General features: G+C 44.4%; 1 protein-coding gene across 1 annotated transcript in view; it reads right to left on the bottom strand.

Annotated features, from left to right (window-relative positions):
- Positions 1–22,417, bottom strand: part of LOC139559284 (electrogenic aspartate/glutamate antiporter SLC25A13, mitochondrial-like) — a 98,306-nt gene that overhangs the window by 46,989 nt on the left and 28,900 nt on the right. Inside the window, exons 7-9 of the mRNA XM_071375141.1 lie at positions 20,620–20,758; positions 13,307–13,400; positions 12,214–12,298 (exon numbers count right to left, since the gene is read on the bottom strand). Of these exons, the coding sequence (XP_071231242.1) occupies positions 12,214–12,298; positions 13,307–13,400; positions 20,620–20,758 (318 nt within the window). The remainder of the gene's footprint in view (positions 1–12,213; positions 12,299–13,306; positions 13,401–20,619; positions 20,759–22,417) is intronic.

Below are 22,417 nucleotides of genomic sequence, written 5' to 3'. Positions count from 1 at the left end.
AATTGATCCCGGACAATCCTAAACTGAGAACTTGTAAAAGAGCACTTTAAAGCAGCCTTGTTTACAGGAAAAAGCTCACTCTTGCCTAGATTCAGCTTGTACCCTGAGATTGATCCAAACCTTTTAAGAACAGATAAGGCGCGTGGCAATGAGGTATCAGGGTTAGAGATAAACAAAAGGAGGTCATCCGCATATAGCGAGACTTTCTGCTCTGAGCCCGTCCTGATTATTCCTTGAATGGCATCATTAGAGCGTAGTGCAATGGCGAGAGGTTCGATTGCCAAAGCAAACAACAAGGGGGAGAGTGGACAGCCCTGTCTGGATCCGCGGTGCAAGGGAAAATAGTCAGAGGACAAGTTGTTAGTCCGTACCGAAGCCATGGGGGAAAAATAAAGAATCTTTATCCACGCAATGAATTTGGGACCAAAGCCAAATCTATAAAGGGTAGCTGTTAGGTAATCCCACTCAACGCGGTCAAACGCTTTTTCTGCATCAAGTGAGACCACTACCTCTGGGTCCTCCGACGCTGGGGAGTACAGTATATTCATAAGGCGCCTAATATTGAAAAACAAATGCCTATTTCTCACAAAGCCAGTCTGGTCAGAGTGTATTACTTGGTGCAGCGAGCCTTCCATACGGATGGCTAAAAGCTTGGCTAGAATTTTGTAATCACAGTTTAAAAGCGAGATTGGGCGATAGGATCCACATTCCAGGGGGTCTTTGTTTTTCTTTAATAGTAATGAAATTGAAGCCTGATAAAGAGTAGGCGGTAGCTTTGAGGTATCAAGGCACTCTGCAAATAGTCGAGACAAGAATGGGCAAAGCAGACCAGAAAACGTCCTGTAAAATTCGGTTGGAAAACCATCCGGACCCGGTGGGATATAGATACTTTTGTACCTGTTTCCTCCAGCATCTTCACACGATCCTTTGCTGTTGTTCTGGGATTGATTTGCACTTATCGCACCAAAGTACGTTCATCTCTAGGAGACAGAACGCGTCCCCATCCTGAGCGGTATGACGGCTGCGTGGTCCCATGGTTATTATACTTTTGTTTGTACAAATGAAAGTGGTACCTTCAGGCATTTGGAAATTGCTCCCAAGGATGAACCAGACTTGTGGAGGTCTAGGCTGATTTCTTTTGATTTTCCCATGATGTCAAGCAAAGAGGCACTGAGTTTGAAGGTAGGCCTTGAAATGCATCCACAGGTACACCTCCAATTGACTCAAATTATGTCAATTAGCCTATCAGAAGCTTCTAAAGCCATGACATAATTTTCGGAAATTTTCCAAGCTGTTTAACGGCACAGTCAACTTAGTGTATGTAAACTTCTGACCCACTGGAATTGTGATACAGTGAAATATAAGTGAAATAATCTGTTTGTAAACAATTGTTGGAAAAATTACTTGTGTCATGCACAAAGTAGATGTCCTAACCGACTTGCCAAACTATAGTTTGTTAACAAGAAATTTGTGGAGTGGTTGAAAAACGAGTTTTAATGACTCCAACCTAAGTGTATGTAAACTTCTGACTTCAACTGTAAGTTGAATGGACTCACTCTGTGTGCAATAATAGTGTTTAACATGATTTTTGAATGGCTGCCTCATTACTGTACCCCACACATACAATCATCTTTAAGGTTCCTCAGTCAAGGGAGTGAATTTCAAGCACAGATTCAAGCACAAAGACCAAGGAGGTTTTCCAATGCCTCGCAAAGAAGGTCACGTATTGGTAGACGGGTAAATATAAAAAAAAGCAGAAACTGAATGTATCTTTGAGCATGGTGTATTAATACACCCAGTCACTACAAAGTTAAAGGCATCCTTCCTAACTCAGTTGCCAGAGAGGAAGAAAACTGTTCAGGGATTTCACCACGACAGTTACACAGTTTAATGGCTGTGATAGGAGAAAACTGATGATGGATCAGCAACATTGTACATATAGTTACTCCACAACACTAACCTAAATGACAGAGTGAAAAGTTTTGACAGAATAAAAATATTCAAAAACATGCATCCTGTCTGCAATTAGGCACTAAAGTAATACTGCAAAAAAAATTGAAAATACATTTACTTTTTGTCCTGAATACAAAGCATTATGTTTGGGGCAAATCCAATATAACAAATCACTGAGTACTACTTTTCATATTTTCAAGTATGGTGGTGGCTGCATCATGTTATGGATATACTCGTCATCAGCAAGGACTAGGGAGTTTTTGGGGGGATAAAAAGAAACAGGAATAGAACTAAGCACAGGCAAAATCCTAGAGGAAAACCTGGTTTTCTGCTTTCCAATTGACTTCACCTTTCAGCAGGACAAAAACCTAAAACTCAAGCCCAAATATACACTGAGTACACCAAACATTAAGAACATCTTCCTAATATTGAGTTGCACGCCCACCCCCCTTTTGCCCTCAGACCAGGGCACGGACTTTACAAGTTTTCGAAAGTGTTCCAAAGGGATACGGGCCCAGGTTGACATCCAGTTGGCTGGATGTCCTTTGGGTGGTGGACCATTCTTGATACACACGGGAAACTGTTGAGCGTGAATAAACAGCAGTTTTGCAGTTCTTGATACACTCAAACCGTTGCGCCTGGCACCTACTACCATACCCTGTTCCAAAACACTTAAATCTTTTGTCTTGCCCATTTGTATTTGTATTTATTATTGCCAAGGCAGCAGATACTCTTCCTGGGGCCCAGCAAAATTAAGGGAGTTACACAATTTTAAAAACATTACAATACAAATTTCACAACACATTAAGTGTGTGCCCTAAAGCCCCTACTCTACTACCACATATCTACAACACACCATCCATGTGTACATGTGTGTATAGTGCGTATGTTATCGTGTGTGTATGCATGTATACAGTGGGGAGAACAAGTATTTGATACACTGCCGATTTTGCAGGTTTTCCTACTTACAAAGCATGTAGAGGTCTGTAATTTTTATCATACAGTGAGGGAAAAAAGTATTTGATCCCCTGCTGATTTTGTACGTTTGCCCACTGACAAAGAAATTATCGGTCTATAATTTTAATGGTAGGTTTATTTGAACAGTGAGAGACAGAATAACAACAAAAATATCCAGAAAAATGCATGTCAAAAATGTTATAAATTGATTTGCATTTTAATGAGGGAAATAAGTATTTGACCCCTTCTCAATCAAAAAGATTTCTGGCTCCCAGGTGTCTTTCATACAGGTAACGAACGGAGATTAGGAGCACACTCTTAAAGGGAGTGCTCCTAATCTCAGTTTCTTACCTGTATAAAAGATACCTGTCCACAGAAGCAATCAATCAATCAGATTCCAAACTCTCCACCTTGGCCAAGACCAAAGAGCTCTCCAAGGATGTCAGGGACAAGATTGTAGACCTACACAAGGCTGGAATGGGCTACAAGACCATCGCCAAGCAGCTTGGTGAGAAGGTGACAACAGTTTCTGTGATTATTCGCAAATGGAAGAAACACAAAAGAACTGTCAATCTCCCTCAGCCTGGGGCTCCATGCAAGATCTCACCTCGTGGAGTTGCAATGATCATGAGAACGGTGAGGAATCAGCCCAGAACTACACAGGAGGATCTTGTCAATGATCTCAATGCAGCTGGGACCATAGTCATCAAGAAAACAATTGGTAACACACTATGCCGTGAAGGACTGAAATCCTGCAGCGCCCGCAAGGTCCCCCTGCTCAAGAAAGCACATATACATGCCCGTCTGAAGTTTGCCAATGAACATCTGAATGATTCAGAGGACAACTGGGTGAACGTGTTGTGGTCAGATGAGACCAACATGGAGTTCTTTGGCATCAACCCAACTTGCCGTGTTTGGAGGAGGAGGAATGCTGCCTATGACCCCAAGAAACCATCCCCACCGTCAAACATGGAGGTGGAAACATTATGCTTTGGGGGTGTTTTTCTGCTAAAGGGACAGGACAACTTCACCGCATCAAAGGGACGATGGACGGGGCCATGTACCGTCAAATCTTGGGTGAAAACCTCCTTCCCTCAGCCAGGGTATTGAAAATGGGTCGTGGATGGGTATTCCAGCATGACAATGACCCAAAACACACGGCCAAGGCAACAAAGGAGTGGCTCAAGAAGAAGCACATTAAGGTCCTGGAGTGGCCTAGCCAGTCTCCAGACCTTAATCCCATAGAAAATCTGTGGAGGGAGCTGAAGGTTCGAGTTGCCAAACGTCAGCCTCGAAACCTTAATGACTTGAAGAAGATCTGCAAAGAGGAGTGGGACAAAATCCCTCCTGAGATGTGTGCAAACCTGGTGGCCAACTACAAGAAACGTCTGACCTCTGTGATTGCCAACAAGGATTTTGCCACCAAGTACTAAGTCATGTTTTGCAGAGGGGTCAAATACTTATTTCCCTCATTAAAATGCAAATCAATTCATAACATTTTTGACATGCGTTTTTCTGGATTTTTTTGTTGATATTCTGTCTCTCACTGTTCAAATAAACCTACCATTAAAATTATAGACTGATCATTTCTTTGTCAGTGGGCAAACGTACAAAATCAGCAGGGGATCAAATACTTTTTTCCCCCACTGTAGGTACACTTCAACTGTGAGAGACGGAATCTAAAACAAAAATCCAGAAAATCACATTGTATGATTTTTAAGTAATTCATTTGCATTTTATTGCATGACATAAGTATTTGATCACCTACCAACCAGTAAGAATTCCAGCTCTCACAGACCTGTTAGTTTTTCTTTAAGAAGCCCTCCTGTTCTCCACTCATTGCCTGTATTAACTGCACCTGTTTGAACTCGTTACCTGTATAAAAGACACCTGTCCACACACTCAATCAAACAGACTCCAACCTCTCCACAATGGCCAAGACCAGAGAGCTGTGCAAGGACATCAGGGATAAAATTGTAGACCTGCACAAGGCTGGGATGGGCTACAGGACAATAGGCAAGCAGCTTGGTGAGAAGGCAACAACTGTTGGCGCAATTATTAGAAAATGGAAGAAGTTCAAGATGACGGTCAATCACCCTCGGTCTGGGGCTCCATGCAAGATCTCACCTCGTGGAGCATCAATGATCATGAGGAAGGTGAGGGATCAGCCCAGAACTACATGGCAGGACCTGGTCAATGACCTGAAGAGAGCTGGGACCACAGTCTCAAAGAAAACCATTAGTAACACACTACGCCGTCATGGATTAAAATCCTGCAGCGCACGCAAGATCCTCCTGCTCAAGCCAGCGCATGTCCAGGCCCGTCTGAAGTTTGCCAATGACCATCTGGATGATCCAGAGGAGGAATGGGAGAAGGTCATGTGGTCTGATGAGACAAAAATAGAGCTTTTTGGTCTAAACTCCACTCGCCGTGTTTGGAGGAAGAAGAAGGATGAGTACAACCCCAAGAATACCATCCCAACCTGGAGATGGAGATGGAGATGGAAACATCATTCTTTGGGGATGCTTTTCTGCAAAGGGGACAGGACGACTGCACCGTATTGAGGGGAGGATGGATGGGGCCATGTATTGCGGGATCTTGGCCAACAACCTCCTTCCCTCAGTAAGAGCATTGAAGATGGGTCGTGGCTGGGTCTTCCAGCATGACAACGACTCGAAACACACAGCCAGGGCAACTAAGGAGTGGCTCCGTAAGAGGCTTCTCAAGGTCCTGGAGTGGCCTAGCCAGTCTCCAGACCTGAACCCAATAGAAAATCTTTGGAGGGAGCTGAAAGTCCGTATTGCCCAGCGACAGCCCCGAAACCTGAAGAATCTGGAGAAGGTCTGTATGGAGGAGTGGGCCAAAATCCCTGCTGCAGTGTGTGCAAACCTGGTCAAGAACTACAGGTAACGTATGATCTCTGTAATTGCAAACAAAGGTTTCTGTACCAAATATTAAGTTCTGCTTTTCTGATGTATCAAATATCAAACTGCATTGTTGGTTAAGGGCTTGTAAGTAAGCATTTCACTGTAAGGTCTACACCTGTTGTATTCAGCGCATGTGACAAATACAACAGGTGTAGACCTTACAGTGAAATGCTTACTTACAAGCCCTTAACCAACAATGCAGTTTTAAGAAAATACCCCCCAAAAAGTAGGAAATAAGAAAAACAAATATGTAAAGAGCAGCAGTAAATAACAATAGCGGGGCTATATACAGGGGGTACAGAGTCAATGTGTGGGGGCACCGGTGTCGAGGTAATTGAGGTAATATGTACATGTAGGTAGAGTTATTAAAGTGACTATGCATAGATAATAACAGAGTAGCAGCAGCGTAGAAGGGGGTGGGGGGGCAATGCAAATAGTCTGGGTAACCAGTTGATTAGATGGTCAAGAGTCTTATGGCTTGGGGGCAGAAGCTGTTTAGAACACTCTTGGACCTAGACTTGGCACTCCAGTACCGCTTGCTATGCGGTAGCAGAGAGAACAGTCTATGACTAGGGTGGCTGGAGTCTTTGACAATTTTTAGGGCCTTCCTCTGACACCGCCTGGTATAGAGGTCCTGGAAGGCAGGAAGCTTGGCCCCGGTGATGTACTGGGCCGTACGCACTACCCTCTGTAGTGCCTTGCGGTCAGATGCCGAGCAGTTGTGACTGTCTTGATGTGCTTGGACCATGTTAGTTTGTTAGTGATGTGGATACCAATGAACTTCAAGCTCTCAACCTGCTCCACAACGGCCCCGTTGATGAGAATGGGGGCGTGCTAGGTCCTCCTTTTCCTGTAGTCCACAATCACCTCCTTTATCTTGATCATGTTGAGGGAGAGGTTGTTGTCCTTGCACCACACGGTTAGGTCTCTGACCTCCTCCCTATAGGCTGTCTCAATGTTGTCGGTGATCGACAAACTTAATGATGGTGTTGGAGTCGTGCCTGGCCGTGGAGTCATGAGTGAACAGGGAGTACAGGAGGGGACTGAGCACGCACCCCTGAGGGGCCCCCGTGTTGAGGATCAGCGTAACGGATGTGTTGTTACCTACCCTTACCACCTGGAGGCGGCTCGTCAGTAAGTCCAGGATCTAGTTGCAGAGGGAAGTGTTAAGTCCCAGGGTCCTTAGCTTAGTGATGAGCTTTGAGGGCACTATGGTGTTGAACGCTGAGCTGTAGTCAATGAATAGCATTCTCACAGAAGGTGTTCCTTTTGTCCAGGTGTGCAAGGGCAGTGTGGAGTGCAATAGAGATTGCATCATCTGTGGATCTGTTGGGGTGGTATGCAAATTGGAGTGGGTCTAGGGTTTCTGTGATAATAGTGTTGATGTGAGCCACGTCCAGACTTTCAAAGCATTTCATGGCTACAGACGTGAGTGCTACGGGTTGGTAGTCATTTAGGCAGGTTATCTTAGTGTTCTTGGGGACAGGGACTATGGTGGTCTGCTTGAAACATCTTGGTATTACAGACTCGGTCAGGGAGAGGTTGAAAATGTCAGTGAAGACACTTGCCAGTTGGTCAGCGCATGCTCAGAGTACACGTCCTGGTAATCCATCTGGACCTGCAGCCTTGTGAATGTTGACCTGTTTAAAGGTCTTACTCACATTGGCTGCGGAGAACGTGATCACACAGTCGTCCGGAACAGCTGATGCTCTCATACATGTTTCAGTGTTACTTGCCTCGAAGCGAGCATAGAAGTTATTTAACTCGTTTGGTAGGCTTGTGTCACTCGGCAGCTCTCGGCTGTGCTTCCCTTTGTAGTCTGTAATAGTTGGCAAGCGCTGCCACATCTGACGAGCATCAGAGCCGGTGTAGTACGATTTGATCTTAGTCCTGTATTGACGCTTTGCCTGTTTGATGGTTCGTCGGAGGGCATAGCGGGATTTCTTATAAGCTTCCGGGTTAGAGTCCCGCTCCTTGAAAGCGGCAGCTCTACCCTTTATCTCAGTGCGAATGTTACCTGTAATCCATGGCTTCTGTTTGAGGTATGTACGTACAGTCATTGTGGGGATGATGTCATCGATGCACTTGTTGATGAAGCCAGTGACTGATGTGGTGTAATCCTCAATGCCATCGGGAGAATCCCAGAACATATTCCAGTCTGTGCTAGCAAAACAGTCCTGTAGTTTAGCATCTGCTTCACCTGACCACTTTTTTTATAGACCGAGTCACTGGGGCTTCCTGCTTTAATTTTTGCTTGTAAGCAGGAATCAGGAGGATATAATTATGGTCAAATTTGCCAAATGGAGGGCGAGGGAGAGCTTTGTACGCGTCTCTGTGTGTGGAGTACAGGTGGTCTAGAGTTTTTTCCCCTCTGATTGCACATTTAATATGTTAATAGAAAATAAGTGGAACTTATTTAAGTTTCCCTGCATTAAAGTCTCCGGCCACTAGGAGCGCCGCCTCTGGGTTAGCGGTTTCTTGTTTGCTTATTTCCTTATACAGCACCCGTCTGTGGTGGTAAATAAACAGCCACGAAAAGTATAGCTGAAAACTCTCTAGGCAAATAGAGTGGTCTGCATTTTATCACAAGATACTCTACTTCAGGCGAGCAAAATCTAGATAATTCCTTAGATTTTGTGCACCAGCTGTTGTTTACAAATATGCACAGACCGCCGGTGCAGCGTATATCCCGCTAACTGAATATCCATGTCATCATTCAGCCATGATTCCGTGAAACATAAGATATTACAATTTTTGATGTCCCGTTGGTAGGATATTTGTGATCGTACCTCGTCTAATTTATTGTCCAATGATTGCACGTTGGCGAGTAATATTGACGGTAACGGCAGCTTTCCCACTCGCCTTCTGCGGATCCTTACAAGGCACCCCGCTCTGTGTCCTCTGTACCTATGTCTCTTCCTCTTGCAAATAACTAGGATGTTGGCCTTGTCGGGTGTTCGGAGAATGTCCTGTGCGCCCTGCTTGTTGAAGAAAAAAGATTTGTCTAGTCCGAGGTGAGTGATCGCTGTCCTGATATCCAGAAGCTTTTTTTTGCCGTAAGATACGGTTGCAGAAACATTATGTACAAAATAAGTTACAAATAACGCGAAAAAAACATAATAGCACAATTGGTTGGGCGCACGTAAAACTGCTGCCATTTCTCCTTGCGCCATTTTATTACATTTTATTAAAGATTAAAGTTAGACAGGTTACTCTTTATCCACATTATAGTAGGGGGTGTAAAGCCATAACACATACGTTTTTCCAGCAACAGACTATGATCGATAATGTCAAAAGCCGCACTGAAGTCTAACAAAACTTATGAATGGCACAAATACACAATCCATGTCTCAATGCTTAAAAATCCTTCTTTAACTTGTCTTCTCCCCTTGCTCTACACTGATTGAAGTGAATTTAACAAGTGACATCAATGAAGTCTAACAAAACCCTATGAATGGCACAAATACACAATCCATGTCTCAAGGCTTAAAAATCCTTCTTTAACCTGTCTCCTCCCCTTCATCTACACTGATTGAAGTGCATTTAACAAGTGACATCAATGAAGTCTAACAAAACCCTATGAATGGCACAAATACACAATCCATGTCTCAAGGCTTTAAAATCCTTCTTTGTCTCCTCACCTTCATCTACACTGATTGAAGTGGATTTAATAAGTGACATCAATAAGGGATCATAGCTTTCACCTGGATTCACCTGGTCAGTCTATGTAATGGAAAGAGCAGGTGTTCTTAATGTTTTCTATACTCAGTGTACACTGGAGTTGCTTACCAAGATGACATTGAATGTTCCTGAGTGGCCTAGTTACAGTTTTAAATTAAATTATCTTGAAAATCTAGGCAAGACTTGAAAATGGCTGTCCAGCAATGATCTACAACAAACTTGACAGAGCTTGAAGACTTAAAAAAAACAAATCAGGCCAAATATTGTACAATCAAGGTGTGCAAAGCTTCCAGGGACAGATTCCAATTTAGGAAATTACGCCTTTCTTATGCATGCCTTTCCTACGCACTTCTTAGTAGTTGGTATTCAGACTTACCTTATGCAGGTGCATAACGGGCTTTGCAGGCGAGGTTACCTTGCGCACGCTGAATAAATGTAATTCAACCATTGAAAACCCTCCCACTTACTGGCCAACAGATTTTCTCGTGGAGTTTTCATTATATAGGGTTTTCAGTACCTTGATCTTAAGCCATCCCTTTAAATAAGGTGTACCTTTAATTATAATTTGGTCGACAAAGTCAATAGAACACATTGAGAGAAGGGGTTCAGAAAATAGGGATCAATGAAAGAATGCCATCTATGCATCTTCATCTCAGTTTCAGCACCAACTGGCAGATTTAAAAAATCTTTTAGATTATTTAGGCACATTTTAGGGCTAGGAAAGTACGTATGAATGATTAAAAAAAATGTTTTGGAGAGCCTTTACGTAGAAAATATATTGCTGAATAAAAAATACAGTGGTTTGATTCATTCTGAAAGTTGTCATATTCAAGTTCAAACCATGAAATATTGGAAGGTGGAAAAGGATGTACAATAGGGGTTGAACAGTAGTTCTATGAATCTACCCTAATCCTCACTAATCATGGAACTGCATGACAACGCTCCAGTCATCGTGAACCATGCGCCAGGCTCCAGGTTTAACCTGCTACGTGTCGTCTGAGTTCCATAATGATTCAAGTAGGCTACATTATCCCAAATTAGCAGACGTAACAGAGGAAAGAAACGTTAACGGAATGGAATGATGCAAAATGTAAGCTACAAATTGTTTCAGCCCTATAGAAGCCTATAGCTTGGGTGTCCTAATTTCATCCAGGAAAATTATGAGGGTACACAATTAAAATTCTGAATAACGGCACAGCTATTTATAGACTATTTCACTGTAGAAAAGGGGCTGCAATACATGCCATGTTGATATGATTTTCAGTTTGCTTCCATATGGCTGGTTTCACATTCGTCTCCAGGAATCATAAGAAAAAATAATCTAAAACTATTGTTTGTGTATTTATTATTTACCCAAACGGATTAATAATTTACCTAGCTCTTATCAATAGCTCTTATTCATTTATAAATGATAGGTCATGGAGAATGCTGTTATTTCTATCTGAAAAAATGAAGTAGATGCTTTTTCCACTTGGAACCGGTAGGTTCGCCCGACCATTCTCATGGTTTCCTCACGCGTAAAGGTGGTGGAATTAAGTCACGGTCAGAATATGGCTTATCTGTAGACACACCTCCGCCAAACCTTCATTTCTGAGATCTCCACCCTAAACAAATAGTGGGTGAATAGCATTCTATTCTCGTGCTTAAGTTCAAGGTCAGAATACGCATAGAGAGAAAACTGCATAAAAAGGGAATAACGTTCCATTTAAGTGTGCTTAACTCAGGTAGCAATTGGGGCCTTAGAGACTTACCCCAAAAACTCACAGCTGTAATCGCTGCCAAAGGTGATTCTAACACGTATTGACTCACAGGGTTGAATACTTATCTAATCAAGATATATTAGTGTTTTATTTTTTAATTTTTCTTACACTTTGACATTACAGAGCATTTTGTGTACATAAAGAAAATTACAAAAACAAAGTAAATTTTTATCCCAATTTGTAACACAACAAAATGTGGAAAAAGTCAAGGGGTGTGAATACTTTTTGAAGGCACTGTAACTTATTTAAACAGCTGGAGTTAGTCTTAAATTAACAGGGTTTAAAAACATTTTTGACAAAGATACAGTATACTGTCATAGAGAGGTTTCTGATATCTAATTGTATTTCTTTCTCTGGAGAGATCCAATCAAAGACACACTTTTAGAAGTTGTGTTCTCCTTGGCATTTCGTTCAATGGCTGTCATTTGAGAATCTGACACAAACAGAGCAAGTGGGCTGGAAATCGGACTGGTATGTGGGGATTTAGAAAGATAAAAACATTTCTTCAGTTTCTTATGTTTCATGTTGGATAAGTCTGTCCTAGTGTATTGCTGATATATATTCAGTAATGGAAGTAATCATAGAAAAACCCAACATCACCAGTGAACTTCAAGGCTGTGACCATTAACAGGACATGTTTCTAGACTACAGTTAGAGAATAACTATGGCCGGGATTCAATCCAAGGTGCTCTATAGTGCAGGCCACTAAACAGCCGACAATGCACCTTTTAAAGGCATTTGTACAGATCGCATTCATGGCAAATGCTGCGCATGTCGGCTCAACTGTAAATTACCTTTAAAAGTATGCTATAGTCCAAGGCGCTATAGAGCTTTGAATTGAATCACAGCCTATATCTCTGAAGCTGAAAAAGATGCTAAAACCATCAGCAAGTCTTCTCTTCTCTCATTTTTCCCTTCTTTCTCTCATTTTTTACCTGTCTCTGGACCTCCACCAGGTTGTATGGGAGGGCCCCTTCCTCTAGTGGAGCAATCCTGTCAATGTCCAACAGACCAACACGGCTGGAAGAGAGGAGGAGAGAGGGAAAAGTTTCAAACGGTTCTACCATTTAAATGCTTCTGACTTTTTCCTTCTGACCCTGGTAAGATTTTCAACGATACTTGATATTCAACAATATCAATGACCAACTACATCCCTCTCCCTCATTCTCTCTTTCCCTCGCTGCATCCAAACAAAACAAAAACATTTGTCCGTGACTCCGGGGACCTCTCCAACTCTGTGCATGCGCCCCAGCGTCCACATAACATCTCTGTGACGTTCCCAGATTTGGGAGCAGCTCAATCCCCTCCGATTATTGGGAACAATTATCTCCTGCATCTCCAATCAGAGGCTGGGGAGACTATTAAAGTATCCCATTGCCCAGAAATAATAATCAGGTGCTCAGAGAGTGCACAAATTACTGGCACTCTACGCCGCCGGTCGACCCTATGGAGCAAGAGAAATGGGAACGTGAGCCGTGTACAGTTAGAAGAACCGCTGGCGTTCCGTGTGGACTCCCCTTCCCCTGTGTGTGTGTATGCTCTTGTGTATGTGTCTCCTCTTCCTCAGACAAATGCTGAGTTTTGAAGGCTTATTTGAGTAAAGGGGATTCAGAAGAGTCATGTCTGGCTCATTTGATCAGGCTGCAGTGAAAGCAGACATTTTGGAAGAAGAACGACCGGGTATGACGAGCTCCAGTGATCCAATGACAACCACATGGATTAATGGGACAGGCTATTGAGACCCAATAAACTGAAAACTAGTATTAACTACAACAGTACATGCTAATGTGGAAATACAATCAGAGGAATGGACTACACTATGCAGTATCAATGACTGTGGGAAAATGTTTCCCCTAATATGTAGCTTCATTCAATATTGCTGGAATTCAATGATTTAAAACTGAGGTTGAGAGGGCTTATCATGTATGATCTGTTTTGCATAATTATGTATCTTGAACGCAACTGTAATTAAGCTATTAAACTGAATAGGGCTATCTATTTTAGGCCTAGCCTTGGTGTGTGACTCACCCCCGGGACTCAGAGAGGTCGGCCAGTTGGAACAGGATGTCCACCTCCATCGGAGTCACCTGACCAAACCTCTGGGCCACAATGATGAACTCCTCTGTTACAGGAGAGAAGGAGAGGAGAGGAGGAGACGAAGAAATGAGAGGAGAGGAAAGAAGAGCAGACAAAGAGGAGAGAAGAGAAGAGGAAATGAGAGGAGAGAAGAGGAGTGTGATGGATACTCCCACTTTATTTATCTTTGATTTATACAGGTGATCCCAGTTGAGAATAAAATCTCTCTTTCCCACAAGTCCAACGTCCTATACACAAATACAGTGTTTGAGATAATCCCCTTAAATTAGTTCCCACATGTATTTCCTGTTTACAAAGCCTTATTGAATTGACTTAATCTGTTCTTTAGACAGACAGAAAGTGTACAGTAGGGGAAGTGTTAGGTACATAATGAACAGGTTGATAACTGGCTTGGGTTACATCCCAAATGACATTCTATTTCCCTATTTAGTGCACTACTTTTGACCAGGGCTGGTATCTGGTATTGAGTGACCAGCTTATTCAAGGACACTGCCCTGGCTGTGTCGTGACACACATAAACTCAGCAAAAAAATAAACGTCCTCTCACTGTCAACTGCGTTTATTTTATTTTTATTTTTAAATTTTTAAATTTAATACATTTTACCCCCTTTTCTCCCCAATTTTCGTGGTATCCAATTGCTAGTAATTACTATCTTGTCTCATCGCTACAACTCCCGTAAGGGCTCGGGAGAGACAAAGGTCGAAAGCCATGCGTCCTCTGAAACACAACCCAACCAAGCCGCACTGCTTCTTAACACAGCGCGCCTCCAACCTGGAAGCCAGCCGCACCAATGTGTCGGAGGAAACACCGTGCACCTGGCTCCCTTGGTTAGCGCGCACTGCGCCCGGCCCGCCACAGGAGTCGCTGGTGCGCGATAAGACAAGGATATCCCTACCGGCCAAACCCTCCCTAACCCGGACGACGCTAGGCAAATTGTGCGTCGCCCCACGGACCTCCCGATCGCGGCCGGCTGCGACAGAGCCTGGGCGCGAACCCAGAGTCTCTGGTGGCGCAGCTTACGCTGCGATGCAGTGCCCTAGACCACTGCGCCACCCGGGAGGCCCCAACTGCATTTATTTTCAACAAATTGTGTAAATATTTGTATGAACATAACAAGATTCAACAACTGAGACATAAACTGAACAAGTTCCACAGACATGTGACTAACAGAAATTGAATAATGTGTCCCTGAACAAAGGGGGGGCAAAATCAAAAGTAACAGTCTGTATCTGGCGTGGCCACCAGCTGCATTAAGTACTGTAGTGCATCTCCTCCTCATGGACTGCACCAGATTTGCCAGTTCTTGCTGTGATATGTTACCCCACTCTTCCACCAAGGTACCTGCAAGTTCCCAGACACTTCTGGGGGGGAATGGCCCTAGCCCTCACCCTCCAATCCAACAGGTCCCAGACGTGCTCAATAGGATTGAGATCCGGGCTCTTCGCTGGCCATGGCCGAACACTGACATTCCTGTCTTGCAGGAAATCATGCACAGAACTAGCAGTATGGCTGGTGGCATTGTCATGCTGGAGGGTCATGTCAGGATGAGCCTGCAGGAAGTGTACCACATGAGGGAGGAGGATGTCTTCCCTGTAACGCACAGCGTTGAGATTGCCTGCAATGACAACAAGCTCAGTCTGATGATGCTGTGAGACACCATGACGGACCCTCCACCTCCAAATCGATCCCGCTCCAGAGTACAAGCCTCGGTGTAAAGCTCATTCCTTTAACGATAAACGCAAATCCGACCATCACCCCTGGTGAGACAAAACCGCGACTCGTCAGTGAAGAGCACTTTTTGGCAGTCCTGTCTGGTCCAGCCCATAGGCGACATTGTTGCCATTGATGTCTGATGAGGTCCTGCCTTACAACAGGCGTACAAACACTCAGTCCAGCCTCTCTCAGCCTATTGCGGACAGTCAGCACTGATGGAGGGATTGTGCATTCCTGGTGTAACTCGGGCAGTTGTTGTTGCCATCCTGTACCTGTCCCGCAAGTGTGATGTTCGGATGTACCGATCCTGTGCAGGTGTTGTTACACGTGGTCTGACACTGCGAGAATGATCAGCTGTCCGTCCTGTCTCCCTGTAGCGCTGTCTTAGGCATCTCACAGTATGGACATGGCAGTTTATTGCCCTGGCCACATCTGCAGTTCTTATGCCTCCTTGCAGCATGCCTAAGGCACGTTCACGCAGATGAGCATGGACCCTGGGCATCTTTCTTGTGGTGTTTTTCAGAGTCAGTAGAAAGGCATTTTTAGTGTCCTGAGTTTTCATAACTGTGACCTTAATTGCCTACCATCTGTAAGCTGTTAGTGTCTTAACGACCGTTCCACAGGTGCATGTTCATTAATTGTTTATGGTTCATTGAACAAGCAAGCATGGGAAACAGTGTTTAAACCCTTTACAATGAAGATGTGTGAAGTTATTTGGATTTTTACGAATTATCTTTGAAAGACAGGGTCCTGAAAAAGAGACGTTTCTTTTTAGGCTGAGTTTATATATTCAGTAGAGCAGAGATCAGATAGCTCAGTTTACTCCCAGACATCAACTCACTCTCAGTCTATATACAAAGATCATCTGACTGTCTATACACAAAGATCATCTGACAGTCTATACACAAAGATCATCTGACAGTCTATACACAAAGATCATCTGACAGTCTATACACAAAGATCATCTGACTGTCTATACAGAAAGATCATCTGACAGTCTATACAGAAACATCATCTGACAGTCTATACAGAAAGATCATCTGACAGTCTATACAGAAAGATCATCTGACTGTCTATACAGAAAGATCATCTGACTGTCTATACAGAAAGATCATCTGACTGTCTATACAGAAAGATCATCTGACAGTCTATACACAAAGATCATCTGACAGTCTATACACAAAGATCATCTGACAGTCTATACACAAAGATCATCTGACTGTCTATACAGAAAGATCATCTGACTGTCTATACAGAAAGATCATCTGACTGTCTATACACAAATATCATCTGACAGTCTATACACAAATATCATCTGACAATCTATACACAAAGATCATCTGACAGTCTATACACAAAGATCTACACTACCGTTCATAAATTTGGTCACTTAGAAATGTCCTTGTTTTTGAAAGAAAATAACATTTTTTGTCCATAAAAATAACATCAAATTGATCCGAAATACAGTGTAGACTCTCTCCAGATGAAATCTCGCGTCTTGTGACGGCCGGCCGCCCAACAACCTGCCCGCTTGACCCTATCCCCTCCTCTCTTCTCCAGACCATTTCCGGAGACCTTCTCCCTTACCTCACCTCGCTCATCAACTCATCCTTGACCGCTGGCTACGTCCCTTCCGTCTTCAAGAGAGCGAGAGTTGCACCCCTTCTGAAAAAACCTACACTCGATCCCTCCGATGTCAACAACTACAGACCAGTATCCCTTCTTTCTTTTCTCTCCAAAACTCTTGAACGTGCCGTCCTTGGCCAGCTCTCCTGCTATCTCTCTCAGAATGACCTTCTTGATCCAAATCAGTCAGGTTTCAAGACTAGTCATTCAACTGAGACTGCTCTTCTCTGTGTCACGGAGGCGCTCCGCACTGCTAAAGCTAACTCTCTCTCCTCTGCTCTCATCCTTCTAGACCTATCGGCTGCCTTTGATACTGTGAACCATCAGATCCTCCTCTCCACCCTCTCCGAGCTGGGCATCTCTGGCGCGGCCCACGCTTGGATTGCGTCCTACCTGACAGGTCGCTCCTACCAGGTGGCGTGGCGAGAATCTGTCTCCGCACCACGTGCTCTCACCACTGGTGTCCCCCAGGGCTCTGTTCTAGGCCCTCTCCTATTCTCGCTATACACCAAGTCACTTGGCTCTGTCATATCCTCACATGGTCTCTCCTATCATTGCTATGCAGACGACACACAATTAATCTTCTCCTTTCCCCCCTCTGATAACCAGGTGGTGAATCGCATCTCTGCATGTCTGGCAGACATATCAGTGTGGATGACGGATCACCACCTCAAGCTGAACCTCGGCAAGACGGAGCTGCTCTTCCTCCCGGGGAAGGACTGCCCGTTCCATGATCTCGCCATCACGGTTGACAACTCCATTGTGTCCTCCTCCCAGAGTGCTAAGAACCTTGGCGTGATCCTGGACAACACCCTGTCGTTCTCAACTAACATCAAGGCGGTGACCCGTTCCTGTAGGTTCATGCTCTACAACATTCGCAGAGTACGACCCTGCCTCACGCAGGAAGCGGCGCAGGTCCTAATCCAGGCACTTGTCATCTCCCGTCTGGATTACTGCAACTCGCTGTTGGCTGGGCTCCCTGCCTGTGCCATTAAACCCCTACAACTCATCCAGAACGCCGCAGCCCGTCTGGTGTTCAACCTTCCCAAGTTCTCTCACGTCACCCCGCTCCTCCGCTCTCTCCACTGGCTTCCAGTTGAAGCTCGCATCCGCTACAAGACCATGGTGCTTGCCTACGGAGCTGTGAGGGGAACGGCACCTCCGTACCTTCAGGCTCTGATCAGGCCCTACACCCAAACAAGGGCACTGCGTTCATCCACCTCTGGCCTGCTCGCCTCCCTACCTCTGAGGAAGTACAGTTCCCGCTCAGCCCAGTCAAAACTGTTCGCTGCTCTGGCACCCCAATGGTGGAACAAACTCCCTCACGACGCCAGGTCAGCGGAGTCAATCACCACCTTCCGGAGACACCTGAAACCCCACCTCTTTAAGGAATACCTAGGATAGGATAAAGTAATCCTTCTAACCCCCCCCCCCCTTAAAAGAGTTAGATGCACTATTGTAAAGTGGTTGTTCCACTGGATATCATAAGGTGAATGCACCAATTTGTAAGTCGCTCCGGATAAGAGCGTCTGCTAAATGACTTAAATGTAAATGTAAATGTAGACATTGTTATTGTTGTAAATGACTGTTGTAGCTGGAAATGGCAGATTTTTTATGGAATATCTACATAGGCGTACAGAGGCCCATTATCAGCAACCATGACTCCTGTGTTCCAATGGCACGTTGTGTTAGCTAATCCAAGTTAATCATTTTAAAATGCTAATTAATCACTAGAAAACTATTTAGCAATTATGTTAGCACAGCTGAAAACTGTTGTTCTGATTAAAGAAATAATAAAACTGGCCTTCTTTAGACTAGTTAAGTATCTGGAGCATCAGCATTTGTGGGTTCGATTACAGGCTCAAAAATACCTTTCTTCTGAAACTTGTCAGTCTATTCTTGTTCTGAGAAAAGAAGGCTATTCCATGCGAGAAATTGCCAAGAAACTGAAGCTCTTGTACAACACTGTGTACTACTCCCTTCACAGAACAGCGCAAACTGACTCTAACTAGAATAGAAAGAGGAGTGGGAGGCCCCGGTGAACAACTGAGTAAGAGGACAAGTACATTAGAGTGTCTAGTTTGAGAAACAGATGCCTCACAAGTCCTCAACTGGCAGCTGCATTAAATAGTACCCGCAAAACACCAGTCTCAACATCAACAGTGAAGAGGCAACTCCAGGATGCTGGCCTTCTAGGCAGAGTTCCTCTGTCCAGTGTCTGTGTTCTTTGCCCATCTTCATCTTTTCTTTTTATTGGCCAGTCTGAGAAATGGCTTTTTCTTTGCAACTCTGCCTAGAAGGCCACCATCCCAGAGTCGCCTCTTCACTGTTGATGTAGAGACTGGTGTTTTGTGGGACTCAGCATTTCCACATCACTATACCCTCCCTTACAGTTGTCCGGGGCAGCTCTAGTAGGACATACATTTGACAAACTGAGTTGTTGGAAAGGTGGCATCCTATGACGGTGTTACGTTGAAAGTCTCCCAGCTCCTCAGTAAGGCCATTCTACTGCCAATGTTTGTCTATGGAGATGGAATGGCTGTGTGCTCGATCATATACACCTGTCACCAACAGGTGTTGCTGAATCCACTAATTTGAAGGGGTGTTCACATACTCTTACATATATTGTGTATATTCCATGTAGCAGACCACAGAACGAGTTGCATTCATTTCATTGAAGTGAATGTTGTAATCAGCCCTGCCCTAAGAAATGAGGGCGTGGGGGGCGGTAACCACAGCGATGACGTTCCAAACCAAAACAGTGGCCCCGCCTCACATACGGAATCAATCAGGCCGGTTGGTAGGGGTCACAGAGGGTGGGGGTGGGAGCGAGAGAGAGATGGAGACGTGGAGCTCTGCACGCACAGACCAGGTCCCAGTAGAGCCTAATGACTGTGGCTGGGGGTGCACCACAGCCCAGCCACGGCCACGCCACGGTGGGAACAGCCAAGGGAACTCAGGCCCACACCCCCGATAAGGCCCCGATAGCATCACACTCACATACCCAGAACCCAGAACCCCAGAGCCATGTGGTGGACTGACCTACTCAGCATCAAGAGAGAAAGAGAGAACCAAGCCTACAGTGCTCAGCTTATACCAGACAGGGAGAGACATTGGTACAGTTCAACAACTGGCCTCTGAGGTAGAGAGGGAGAGAGATAAATTATGTGGAGGGGGGCTGTTGAGCTAATTGATAACTCTAACTTAACACATGTTAACTGCCATTCTTATTTTTTTATTTTACCTTTATTTAACTAGACAAGTTAGTTAAGAACAAATTCTTATTTTCAATGACGGCCTAGGAACAGTGGGTTAACTGCCTTGGATAGGGGCAGAACGACAGATTTTTTACCTTGCAACCTTTCGGGTTACTAGTCCAACGCTCTAAGCACTAGGCTACCTGCCACCCGTCATATCACGTCAAATCATGACATATTGTGTATGTTTTTCCTTTCCTCTATGCTATTTGTGATTTGTGAAACAACTGTTAGTTTGGTCCTGGCCGTTTACCCTCTAATGGTTTAGGGTAGAATTTGGGCAGGGTTAGCTGATCCTAGATCTGTGACTCAGGGGAAACTCCTAGCCAAACCAGAGCCAGAGAGGATGTGTCACAGACAGGCCCAGTGAGAGACCCGCCACTGCTGCTGAGAATTCTGGGTCAACTTCCCATGTGTCTATTGGGACGCATCCAGCAGGGCCAATCAAATGTAGACAAGGAGGAGGAGGTGGGGGGTGGAGAGTGGAAAAAAGAAAACAAACAAAACAACTAAAAACACACAACCACATTCTCTGTGTGTGTGTGTGTGTCTGTGTACGCATGTATGCTGTGTGTGCGTGCATGAACGTATCTGATTATGTATGCGTGTGTGCGTGCATGTGTGTTAGCGTATGTATGTCTACCAACCTTTAGTGACTTCCAGGACTCTACTGCTCCCAGCCAGTGTGGTGTAGATCTTCCTAATGACATCCATGTTGTTCAGGAGAGAGTTGAAGCCGTTAAAGTAGGAAAAACTGACCTGGTGAGATGTACTGCCCCCGGCCGCCTGGGAGAGAGAGAGGAGGTAGGGAGAAGGGGGAGGCAGAGGGAGAGAGAGGGAGAGAAAACACAACCCATATTTATGTTTAACTATTTGCACATCGTTACAACACTGAATATATACATAATATGACATTTAAAATGTCTTTGGGAACTTCTGTGAGTGTAATGTTTACTGTTAACTTTTATTTTTATTGTTTATTTCACTTTTGTTTATTATCTACTGCACTTGCTTTGGCAATGTTAACATATGTTTTATTTACGGTGTTGGGAAAGGAGATCGTCGGCAACACACACAGAGAGAGACAGGCACGCAAGCACACACACACAAACACACACACCATACACACACAAACTGGCTTTCCAGAGAGGAGAGGAGAGCGGTAGTCATCAGGCTCTGTTTAATGAAGTGCTTCTCTAATGAGGATGGAAGGCTGGAGTAAAGCAGAGAAAATAGAACGAGGTAACGTTTAAAACAGAGACTCAAAACGTTCCAGTTGGCTAGTACCCACTGCACACATTCCTTCCAGCCCACAACACAACTCTTTCATCGTTACACACGGCGTCTTGATTTAAGTCTGTTTAAAAGTACTTAAAAGCACTTGATAGCGTCAATGTGTTGGTGTCCCGTTTGATACGAGTATTTACATTTTCTCAGATGGAATGATTCATTAAAGTAACGTGGATGAAATATTGCAGATATTCATCTTGTACTATTTTTAATAGCGGGGGTGTGGGGAAAATCGTGGAAAACCATCCTTTTCACTAGATGGCGCTGTTTGCTTTACAGACACAGCAGTGAGCCCACCACAGCTTGCAGTGAGGAAGAGAAGCCATCTGCAGAAGAAGGGAGGAAGCTTCTCCTCTCCTCCACTCCTCTCCTGACAGAAAGGCACATTTATCCACGTCCAAAAACCCAGCAGCCTCACACTGTTCACTGAAACATCATATTACTGTGCCCTAGCCATGACATCTACACCCTAGCCATGACATCTACATTCTAGCCATGACATCTACACCCTAGCCATGACATTTACACCCTATCCATGACATCTACACCCTAGCCATGACATCTACATTCTAGCCATGACATCTACATTCTAGCCATGACATCTACATTCTAGCCATGACATCTACATTCTAGCCATTACATCTACACCCTAGCCATGACATCTATATTCTAGCCATGACATTTACACCCTAGACATGACATATACACCCTAGTCATGACATCTACATTCTAGCCATGACATCTACACCCTAGCCATGACATCTACATTCTAGCCATGACATCTACACCCTAGCCATGACATCTACACCCTAGCCATGACATCTACACCCTAGCCATGACATCTACATTCTAGCCATGACATCTACACCCTAGCCATGACATCTACACCCTAGCCATGACATCTACACCCTAGCCATGACATCTACACCCTAGCCATGACATTTACACCCTAGCCATGACATTTACACCCTAGCCATGACATCTACACCCTAGCCATGACATCTACATTCTAGCCATGACATCTACATTCTAGCCATGACATCTACACCCTAGCCATGACATCTACATTCTAGCCATGACATCTACACCCTAGCCATGACATCTACACCCTAGCCATGACATCTACACCCTAGCCATGACATCTACATTCTAGCC

Source organism: Salvelinus alpinus, chromosome 29 (assembly GCF_045679555.1).
Source record: "Salvelinus alpinus chromosome 29, SLU_Salpinus.1, whole genome shotgun sequence".
Taxonomy (NCBI): domain Eukaryota; kingdom Metazoa; phylum Chordata; class Actinopteri; order Salmoniformes; family Salmonidae; genus Salvelinus; species Salvelinus alpinus.
This window is presented reverse-complemented; position numbering and strand designations above follow the sequence as displayed.